The sequence below is a fragment of the Ananas comosus genome, unplaced genomic scaffold (assembly GCF_001540865.1).
Source record: "Ananas comosus cultivar F153 unplaced genomic scaffold, ASM154086v1, whole genome shotgun sequence".
NCBI classification, from domain to species: Eukaryota; Viridiplantae; Streptophyta; class Magnoliopsida; order Poales; family Bromeliaceae; genus Ananas; species Ananas comosus.
The window spans coordinates 11,523-22,626 of NW_017891215.1; the positions used below are offsets into that span (position 1 = coordinate 11,523).

Genomic DNA, 11,104 nt, shown 5'->3' on the forward strand with positions numbered 1-11,104 from the left:
TATATTTGAATTTTTGTTTCAAAAATTTAGGTCTAATTTAATATGTTTTGAAATATTGTAAAGAGAAATAATTATTTCGGGTTCGGATTCCAGATTTTTGGATAAGTTTGGGTTTGAAACTGGATTTTTGAAATCAGTCAGACTCCGGTTTAGGTTCGAATTTTGGATTTGACAGTCGGATTCGGGTTCTAATTTTTAAAAATCTGCGTGGGTTTCGGCCCATTGATATGCCTACTATCAAAGGATCTAATTGTCAAAATTAAAGAGTTTACGTGCATGTTTGCAAAAGAGCTAGCCGTTAGGGGGTCTTTATAACATTTTACACCAAAAAATTCTACCCAAAGTCAGAGGACTAATGTACATTTTATTGAAAGATTAGGGATTGAAATGTAATTTACCCTCACCCACTATATCCATTTTGACCTCTCTCTCTCTCTCTCTCTCTCTCTCTCTCGCTCGCTCTTTACGACAATGGTGAGCTTCGATGGGTTAATGGAGTCGAAGAGGGTCATCCTAGGGTTAGGGTTAGGGCAATTCGTCTCCCTTCTCATCACCTCCACGGGATTCTCCTCCTCCGAGCTCTCTCGCCGAGGTTCGATTCTTCGTTTTTTTTTTAAATTTTTCAAGTAATTATTGTTAATTAATTTTAGAAATTTTGAGCCGATTCGTTTCTTTTGGGGAAATTTATTTTATAATCACAAAAAATCGCAGTAACTGTTTTCTAATTGCAGTTTAACCCACTAACTTTAATTTGATGCAAATTCATATCCTTGTTGATTCAGTATTGTTACTGAAATTTTTAGCAATTTTGGGTCGTTAATTTGATGCAAATTTTGTAGTTTTTTGCTCCCATTTTTTTTTGGAATTGATTACAAAAAGAGGTTGTGGGAATTACGAAAAACCCCAGCAACTGCTTTCTAATTCCAATTTTGCCCACTAACTTTAATTTTATGCCTTCTCAAAAAGAGAAAAAGAAAATCTTTAATTTGATGCAATTTTACAGTTTTTGTTCCTTATAATTGGGTTGTTTAACTTTAATTTGATGCAAAATCACACCCTTGTTGATTCAATATTGTTACTTAAATTTAGAAATAGTGGATTGTTGATTTGGGGTAAGTTTTATTGTCTTTATTCCTTTACTTTGGCTTAATTACATAAAGAAGTTAAATCACAAAAAAATCCACTAAATGTTTTCCAATTGCAGTTTGACCCACTAACTATAATTTGATTCAAAAGTATCCAGTAACTTTTTTTTTATAAAATTTTTCGAAGCAATTTGACAAACAAAGCTTGAATTGGTGCAAACAAACTTACTGATCAAACTTAGAAAAAAAAAACTATTTTCTGGGAAGCACCCTTTTCCATCATTTCCGTTTTCCGGATTAAAATGAAAAGGAGACTTTTCCATGAAATTTGGAAAAATATTTTTCAAGAAAACTACTTTTTTTGGGAACTAAATGAACGGAAAATACTTTTTCAGCCAAAAAACTATTTTATAGGATATTTTATGGGGAACCAAACACCCCCTAAATAAAGCTTGTTAGTAAAGCTAGTGGGCCAAATTGCCAATCAGGGGAAAGTTAGCGGAAATATTCTGATTTTAACTTCAAAAAAAAAGGATACCTAAACTGTCGCCCTTGTCTCTGATATCTTTTCTAACTAATAATCATACTCTATTTTTGAATCCTAATCCCACGTAAATTTGACTCCTAATCATACTAGGAAAACAAAATTGCAAATTAACTAAGACTCGGAGCCCTACTCAGGATCTAATGGATCTAGTTTATCTGAAATTTGGTCTTGACTAAGATAGGTCCAAAAATTTGGACTGGTTTGTGAATTTGGCTGCAAATCTTAGGTAAATGTGTTGGTTGATAAAGTTATAATCACATAAGTGGAATATTTTGTTCAATAAATTGTCAACTAAAGTAGATCTAGGAAAGAAGAGTATCTCTTTCTTTTTTTTCGGATTTTAAATCTATTTATTTAGAGTGCAATTAGCATAGATGCTTGGATATAGGAACTGCGTTATTATGCCAACTCATTTTAATGAAATTTTGTATTTGGTTTAAATAGTTGTTCCAAATTTTGGTTTGCATCTGAGATAAGAGTAAATTGCAAGGTTGAAATTTTCTAAATTTGGGTTTGTTTGGTTTTAGGGATCGCTGTTCCAACATCGCAGTCATTCTTGAACTATGTACTATTAGCAATTGTGTACGGTGGCTACATGATATATCGAAGAAGGCCACTTCAGGTTTTTTTTTTTTTTACTGTTTGCTATCTTTATTTCTAATTTTGGGTAACACTTTAGTTAAATGTATGCATCGTCCCTGAATTTTGTAAAGTTTTCCCTTAAAAATATTAAAGTGCCTTTGCATATTTGCATTTTTGTATATCCTTGCAAAATCATCTACTTATAATATAAATCCTCGTAAAATGTGGAATTTTCATATTTAGTGTGACGCTCCACTTCGCATTGAGGGTCCCCCATCCTAGAACTATTCTAGACCTAACACGCTTAACCATCTTAACCTCTTAGGTCTAGCCATCATCCAAAATGTTATAACCGGGTTAAGAGAGATTTTGTCCTATTATATTTCATATATAGGATTAGGGGTGCCACATTTAGAATGTACACTTCCTCACATAAATATCCTCATCTTTGCTCCCAGAGTCGTTCAATTCATGAGAGGAACTTGCTCTTGTATAAAGAGAGATTTTTTTTGTAGGTGTAGCCACGAAATGAAGCTTTTTTGAAGAGTATATATGACATTCGATTTTGCAGGATCTGCATGAAAAATACCCATTATTAACTAGGAAATTATGTTTAGATCATATACATTTTGTGTATCATAATGTACAAACTTACCATGCACACCAATATGTAATTCACACAATGGTGTACTTACCTTTGTATTTCACTTTGTACAGATGAAATGGTATTACTATTTAATACTTGGCCTTGTTGATGTGGAGGCAAACTTTCTCGGTGAGTGACAATTTTGCGTGAACAGTTTAATAATATTTTGCTTTTTTATGTACTTGGTTACTTCATAATTGGCTGCACCTACCAACAGTCTGAATAGCTGTGTTAGGGTTTCTGTGTTAGATTGCCTTTCTTTTTATTGACTTGTATTTTTTAAGTACCGATTATTTTTTATATATTTCATTAAATATGATAGCTAGAATAAAGGCTATCTTTTGTTCACTCTCTGCTATTCTTTTTGAATCAAATACCAGCTATACATACCTTCTAACATGTGCTTCTATTGAAATTATAGACTCATTGACTTGCAGCCTTTTTGCTGTGGCAAGAAGTTGGAATGAACTTCTAGACCCCAAAAGCAGAAGCTCAGATTTGAAGCTTCTGCTTCTACTTTAGTAGGAAGCTATTGCTGATAATTTTAATAAAGGAGCTATCTGGTTCTTTTGTAAATAATGTCACTCAAACAACACTTCTGCAGAATCGTAGGCATCATTTTTTTTTTCATTTTGTAACAACATTAATGCCGTAAAGTGCTATATGCGAACTATGATACTTATGTTAAGAATTGCTGACCCACTTTTATCTGTATAGTGGTCAAGGCTTATCAGTACACACCGTTGACAAGTGTCATGCTTCTGGATTGTTGGTCTATTCCCTCCGTCATATTTCTTACTTGGATGTTCCTCAAGACAAAATATAGATTCAGGAAGTTTGCTGGCATAGCTATCTGCGTCACTGGACTTGTCTTAGTTGTGTTTTCTGATGTGCATGCAGGTGATAGAGCAGGTAATTGAGAGTTTGTAAGTTGAGATTTGCCAGAAGAAGTCATCCTTTTCGATTACCTATGTTTCTCAAAGTTAAATTACATTTTTTTCATTAATTCAAGTGTTACAAACAAGTTCATTACATTTTGTTCTTTCACTAGTTTATCTTACGAAACTTCCCTCAAAGTGGGGAAAGATACGTCTTCTGATTATTAGCTTACAATTAGTATGTACCAACCACAAAAGGCAACAAACAATTGACTCTTAGATGTCATTCCAAGTTCAATCCAAATCTTTTTTCGAATGTTACTGACATAAAGTGATTCTTTATTCTTTTCTATTCTCTTGAAATGATGTGAACTATTTTTGCTAATTTCTCACCATTATGTCTACTGGAAATTAGGAGGGAGCAATCCAGTGAAAGGAGATATGCTTGTACTTGCCGGTGCCACCCTTTATGCTGTTAGCAATGTTAGCGAGGTAAAATATTAATTAAGCTTTATGCCAGTAAGTTTTTCTTCTAAATTGCTCTTTGGCAAATATATTGATTGCAAAATAATGTTGGTAAAATCAATCATATGCATGAACGGGGAAAAGCATACACAGTGTCGATTTTGTCGTTAAGTAATACAACGAGACTTTTGTTTCTGTAAAGTGTAAATTATAAATTCCAACCTTAGCATGCGTATCGGCAGTGTTCTTCTGTAACAGTCCCACTTATTCACCACTCTATTCATTATAGTAACAATTGATTATTAGTGAAAACATATAGACACTGAAAAATTGCGTGTTTCGAAATTGACACCCTGAACTTTGAAAGCTTCGATTCTGTCAAATTGACTACTTGTACATATCTTCTATAGTCTATTGTAGAAACAAAATTAACATGTATTTTAGAATATTGTTTGTGTATACGTACAGATAGTACGTGCCTAGATCATAAAAGTATCATCCACGAATATGTAATGCATAGCATTATTTTTTGAATACGTTCAACATTTGTTTAACCTACTTGGGAAATATTTATACATTTCAGGAGTTTCTTGTGAAGAACGGGGACAGAGTTGAGGTAATGGGAATGCTCGGCTTATTCGGAGCCGTTGTCGGTGCTTGTCAAATGTATCCTTCATCTTTAATGTATCTATACATGCTGCATGCTCGTCATTTCAGATGCATTATATTGTTGTGTTAATTGCAAGTTCGATGCCTTTTCCTCGTTTTTGAATCCATTCAGATAAACAACCTTTTCTCTTTCTCCTTCTGAACTTCTTACACTTCGGTATTGTCACAAATACTAACATGTATACGAATCCTAGTCATGCTGTATTTCTATGACATGTCGTACAACGTGTAAAATCCTGTTTCATAATTAATAGAATATTAGATGTTCTGCTGTAATTGTTTTTTTACGTCTAGTAAACTAATATTAGTGCATGGCTAAAGAAAAAGAAATCTCGGACTTAGTTAAACTGACCTTCTCTTGACTATTTTCTCCCCTTAACTGTATTCCTCCAGAAGCATATTTGAGCGAAATGCGCTGAAATCTATACACTGGACGGCTGGTGCTGTAAGCGCTCTCTCTCTCTCTCTCTCTCTCTCTCTCTCCCCTTCTTGTGGTTAACGATAGTAACACTTTGCCCCTATTTTTACAACATTTTAAGGCAGGCCCTAAAAGAAAATCTAAGTACTAGGGCCGGGGGTAAATTACAAATAGGCTATGCTACAGGGGAGGTTCTTAAAGTTTTTGCTGAAATGTGTTTTAGTATGAAAAGCTTAAGTTTTAGATTCGGACTTAGTACTTGGTATTTTTATTATTTTTTTCTTTCCCGTCAGGTGCTACCTTTTCTTGGATATGCAATAGCAATGTTTATGTTCTATTCTACCGTCCCAGTTTTACTTAAGGTATAGCTCGGAAACTTGCTTCATTTGCGCTAACATAGTTGTTTATCTTTTTCTTATTAATAACGATGCAATTCTTTATTATACACTTTATGGATTCAATACATTTAGTGCAGTTAAGTGGGTCAACAATGCTAAACCTTTCATTGCTAACATCCGACATGTGGGCCGTTCTTATCCGCATCTTCGCTTATCATGAAAAGGTCGCCTACCATTGTTTATGAGTTTCTCACAATAAATTTTCGAAAGTTTAGTACCATAATTTTTTTGTATTTGAAGCTGACTCTTTTCCCGTCATAGGTCGACTGGATTTACTTTGTAGCATTTGCAGCTGTGGGAGTCGGACTCGTAATTTATTCGGGGTATCGATTTTTTTTCATGTATATCCCGTTGCATGCATATCACTCGATCGCGTAACTTCGAGCCCTAATCCTCAAAATAGTCTATATTTGCAAAGATGATGCCCCTTCTCTCGACTTTTTGTAGTGTAAAATCAGAATATTAACAATACAAACAAATACCCTTTAAATATTGGGATCTTTCCTCAAGTTCATCGATAACGCGAGTTATAGTTAGCCGGAATTTAGCATCATCCAAGCAAATGACAACATAAATACATGAACATACGTCAATTGTCACCGTAACTGACTGAAATTCTGAACGCAGAGGCAAGAATGAAGATAATACGGGAACTCTGATGGGCGAGGGCGGCGGCAACATTGAAGGCAAAGAGAGAGATGAGGAGGCTCCGCAGGATCGTTTGGCTGAGATCTCGAATTCTTGCGGGAATTCAAGCAGTAGAGACGGTAAAAACCCTCCTCACACTGAAACAAACTGATAGATCGAGTAGTAGTGCTTAAAAGGGCTAGTGAGAGAAACAATTATCCTCTTTGTGTAGAAGGGAAGGGCCATTACTACTCTCTCGTCAGCGAGGAGAGATGACGGAAGCCAGTGTGAGGAGAGATTCCGGCGGAATCATTTCGTAGATCAGCAGGTGGTTTCGACAGATTGTTTCGACCCAGCTTATACTGCAGCAGCAGCAGAAGCAGAATCAGAAGCACATTCTCAGAAGCATATTCTTTTCGTTCTTTCGTGCTCTTCCGCGAAGCCCATCTGATTCCAAACTGTTCGTGAAAATTTCGCATTCCTTGGCTGAATGGGTCTTTGATCATGTAATGGTGATAGTCGACAATTGTGCGAAGTACTACTGCATTGCTTATAGTCAAAGCATTTACATGGCTTTCGCAGAAATGCTATTTTAGTGGGGCTGTTCAGAAAAGCACTCTTAGAAGCTTAATTTAGATTTCTGTCACAGCAAAAGATCGAGACTTAGTTGTGTTGTTTGTTTACCAGCATTGCAGTAAATTCAATTCTCTTTAAATATTTTTCCTTTTGTTTGTTGGGTCTTTTTGTAAGCTTTTTATGATCTGTTTTTCTACAGTGTAATTGGCTTTTGTGCTTTAAAATCCACTCGTCATTGTGATTTACATTTACAAAATAAAATTGTATTGAGTAACAAAAATAATGGAAATTTTAGCAATAGAACTTGGCTCAAAAAATAAATTACAAAAAAAATTCAAATTACTTACTCTTTGTATTTCTCTTTTTTCTTTTTATGTACAAAAGAATCAAATACAATATCAACATTATTAATACATAATGGATCAATGTTTTTTCTAATTCTACCTCTATCAATTTACATTTTTTTTCCCTCCTTTCTTAATCCAGCAAAAAATATATATATATAAATAAATAAATAAATAAATAAATAAAATAATCATTAAGTTAAAACACGGAAAAATCATCAGTTTTAGGAGAGTCTCTCACTTGCTCTTCACAGCTGTTCTTCTCCACCTTCTCACCCTTTCCTTTTGCCGCGTCGCCGCGTTCGAACACTTCCTCGACCACTTTCTCGACGTCGATCGCGTCGCAATCCTCATTCTCCCGTTCCGCCCCCGGTGGAGGGATAAACGGCGGCCTGGCGACCGTCAGCACGGATTCCCAATCCACCCCTCGGAAGAACGCGTGCTGCTTCACCCCCTCGCACGCGATCCGCTTCGCCGGGTCCTTCTCGAGCAGCCTCGCGATCAGATCCCGCAACGGCGTTCTCTCCCCCACCAGATCCGGATCCTTCGCCACGATACGGTAAAGAGTCTCCTTCCGGTTTTGCCCCCGAAAGGGCGTGCGCCCGTATAGCATCTCATAGAGAACCACCCCGAGGCCCCACCTGCAGCAGAACATATTAAAACACTATTCTCTAACAGCTTAAATTTTTAAAGAACAACAACTGTTTTACATTACCAGTCAACTGCGAAGTCATGGCCGCCTCCGGCCACGACCTCAGGAGCCACGTAGTCCTCCGTCCCGACAAACGAGTTCGACTTTGACGACGACATCGCAGGCTTCGCCTCCAACGGTGGCGGACCGGCGGCAGTCTCCGGAGACACTTCGGGATCGCCCGAGAGGCAGAAGTGCGACGAAAGGCGCTTTTTCCTCACCTTCTTTTTCTTCTTACCTACGGAGGAGGCGACGGACACAGTCGGCGGTGGGGGTGGCGGTGGCAAAGGCGAAGGCGAAGGAGATCGGTTAGGGAGTTTGGCGGCGAGGTCGAAGTCGACGAGCATCAGGTGGCCGTCGTCCTGGATGAGGATGTTCTCCGACTTGAGATCGCGGTGCACAATCCCTAATCCGTGGAGATACTCCAACGCAAGCACAAGCTCCGCCGCGTAGAAGCTGAGAGGTGGTAAAACACTTTCAGTAAGGCTACGTTTGTTTCGAGAACTAAATTTTCAAATATTACTTTTGTTATTCTCGATAATAGGAAATATTCTAGAATAATCTGAAATAAGTTCTAAATTATGTTTGGATATTGATTATTTGTTCCTAGAGAGGATATTCCTTATTATAGTATTTGGATATTTATAGTAAAATAAGATATTAAATTGATAAAAGTTAAACAAATTAACAATTTTGCCCTTGAATATAGTAATAAAATAAAATTCAATATATAAGAACGAGATAGAATTAATATATAATAATATAATTTTGAATATAGCTGTGAAAATATGCTTCCAATTTTATAATTTAACAACTAATTAAAATTAAATATAAATATATAATTTTAATATAGAAGGGCAGATTATTTCACAAATTTAGTATGCTATAAACTATCTTAGAAAAAATAACTTAGTAGTATACAATTTGAGCATTCACTTGATTTACTTGAATTTAATTAAAATGAATTGTAAAGAAGATAAAGGGCAAAATAGGAAGCAAAAGGGACGGGGACTGGGCTTAACGGGTGTATTCCAAAATAACCCGTTAAGCCAGAAACAAAAGGAATACTCCATTTTGAGTAGTGTTTGTGTGGGAGAACTAGACTTAACGGGTTATTCCAGAATAATCCGTTAAGCCAAAAACAAGAGGAATATCCCATCTTGAGTCGTGTTTGTGTNGAGTAGTGTTTGTGTGGGAGAACTAGACTTAACGGGTTATTCCAGAATAATCCGTTAAGCCAAAAACAAGAGGAATATCCCATCTTGAGTCGTGTTTGTGTGGGAGAACTAGGCTTAACGGGTTATTCCAAAATAACCCGTTAAGCCAAAAACAAGAGGAATATTCCATTTTGAGTAGTGTTTGAGTGAGAGAACTAGGCTTAACGGGTTATTCCACAATAATCCGTTAAGTCAGGAACAAGAGGAATATCTCATTTTAAGTACTATTTGAGTGAGAGAATTAAGCTTAACGGGTTACTCCAGAATAACCCATTAAATCAGGAACAAGAGGAATATCCCATTTTGAGTATTGTTTGGGGGGATAAAGGGGATTATCCCTCCGATGACGGCGTATTATAATAAAAGTCTGTTTGACCCTACTTTTATTTTTACTTTAAAAAGTAGCCATTTCTAAAAAAAAAAAAAATCTAATGTTTCTTCTAAAGCAAGAATCAGAAACAAAGTTTTGCAAATAAAAATAAAAAAAAAACTTTGGTTCCCCTCCTTTCAACTTTTTAATTTAAGTCCTAAATATTTATTAGTTGTTTTGATGAGAAATAAGCATTACCACAAAAGTATAATAATAATAATAAATAATAACTAATAATAATAATAATAATAATAATAATAATGTTTGTGACCTAAATTTTTTTTGGTGAAAATAAACAAGGAAAAGAACTTGATTGAAATAATTGATCTCTAATATTAACCCCTCCCAAAAAGAAATGCAAAATATGTGCATAGTCCTTGTACTTTCCAGATATCGCAATTTGGTCCTTATACTTTTCTCATTAAGGTTTTAGTCCTCACAAAGTGGCTGTTTCAGATTTCAATCATAAAAATCTGAATTTTCTTAATAATTAGAAACTAAAATTGCTACATATATATATATATATGTGTGTGTGTGTTTAAACATTTAAGTAGAAATTACAGGGACCAAATTGAGACACGGGATAGAAGAGGGATCATCCGTACATTTTACACCCAAAAAAAAAAGTGGACTAAAATGTATACTATATGAGGAGTAATGGTGTAGTAAAAAAAAAAAAAAAAAAAAAATCTTTTTTTTTGTGATCTAGGGTTTGGGGGAGCTCACCGGATGACCTCGTCGGAGAACATCCCGTCGGCCTGGCGCCGCCGCAGCGCGCCGAGGTCGCCGCCGCAGCACCACCGCTCCATGGCGAACCCCACGACCTTCTCCGTGGAGACGACGCCGCGGAGCGCGGGGAGGAGCGGGTGCCGCAGCGCCCCGAGCACGTCCCTCTCCACCCGCACCCTCCGATACGCGCCGCCCCCTCCGCCGTCGCCGGACAAACTCCGGCGCTCGAGCGACGCCCGGGACATGGCCTTGAGGGCGAGGAGCGGCTCCTCCTCCCCCCCTCCGGCGAGGCGGACGAGGAAGACGACGCCCTTGGCCCCGCGGCCGAGGACGGAGAGCGCCTTCAGATCGCCGAGATCCAGATGCCGCGGAGTCGGAGAAGGAGAAGGGGAATCCGCCATTGTTAGGGTTTGGATTAGGGTTAGGGTTAGGGTTAGGGTTTTGATGTGGAGGGGAGCTTTTGAAGCGATGCATTGCTTGGGGACGAAGCATACGCGCGCGAGAGAGAGGAGGGAAGCGGGAATATATTCGGTGAACCAGGTCTATAGACCACACCCTCTATACGTAAGAAAGAGCGGACACGTGGTCATCGGTGAGTGGTGGGTTTACGGATGACGTGGTGGTTTCCTGGGAAGAGGCGTGACGAACGTGGAGTTTTCGAAGGTATGCATTTTACACCGCACGTTTTTTTTTCAATTTATTTTTATTATACAAAATATTCAGTAGATAAAGCGTACCCCAAACTGTACGCCGCTTCCGCTTTCGGCGTACGAGAAACATTGAATGGGGACACTTTGGGGTACACTACCACGACACGTAGTTAAGGTTTTGAACAGCGTGGACCAGGCCCACCACATCAGCT

The 11,104-nt window shown here is 37.5% G+C and overlaps 2 protein-coding genes across 4 annotated transcripts; one reads left to right on the plus strand and one right to left on the minus strand.

Moving 5' to 3' along the window:
* The first annotated feature begins 437 nt into the window (after window positions 1-437).
* LOC109704745 (solute carrier family 35 member F1-like) lies at window positions 438-7,046 on the plus strand. 3 transcript variants are annotated; one of them, XM_020225513.1, is made up of 12 exons: window positions 438-592; window positions 2,160-2,254; window positions 2,932-2,989; window positions 3,578-3,772; window positions 4,154-4,230; window positions 4,787-4,869; window positions 5,266-5,317; window positions 5,584-5,652; window positions 5,766-5,852; window positions 5,950-6,011; window positions 6,316-6,455; window positions 6,548-7,046. In XM_020225513.1, the coding sequence occupies exons 1-12, from the start codon at window positions 472-474 to the stop codon at window positions 6,589-6,591; spliced, it is 1,083 nt and encodes a 360-aa protein (XP_020081102.1). In that variant the 5' UTR covers window positions 438-471; the 3' UTR covers window positions 6,592-7,046. The 3 variants fall into 3 exon arrangements, with proteins under 3 accessions (XP_020081102.1, XP_020081103.1, XP_020081105.1); XM_020225514.1 differs by having other exon boundaries at window positions 6,551-7,046; XM_020225516.1 differs by lacking the exon at window positions 3,578-3,772.
* Window positions 7,047-7,212: 166 nt separating this feature from the next.
* Window positions 7,213-11,093, minus strand: LOC109704744 (serine/threonine-protein kinase OXI1-like). The gene is made up of 3 exons (XM_020225512.1): window positions 10,240-11,093; window positions 7,951-8,382; window positions 7,213-7,876 (listed from the first exon to the last, which is right to left on the minus strand). Exons 1-3 carry the CDS (start codon window positions 10,641-10,643, stop codon window positions 7,435-7,437), a joined length of 1,278 nt encoding a protein of 425 aa, XP_020081101.1. The 5' UTR covers window positions 10,644-11,093; the 3' UTR covers window positions 7,213-7,434.
* Between the last annotated feature and the right edge of the window lie 11 nt (window positions 11,094-11,104).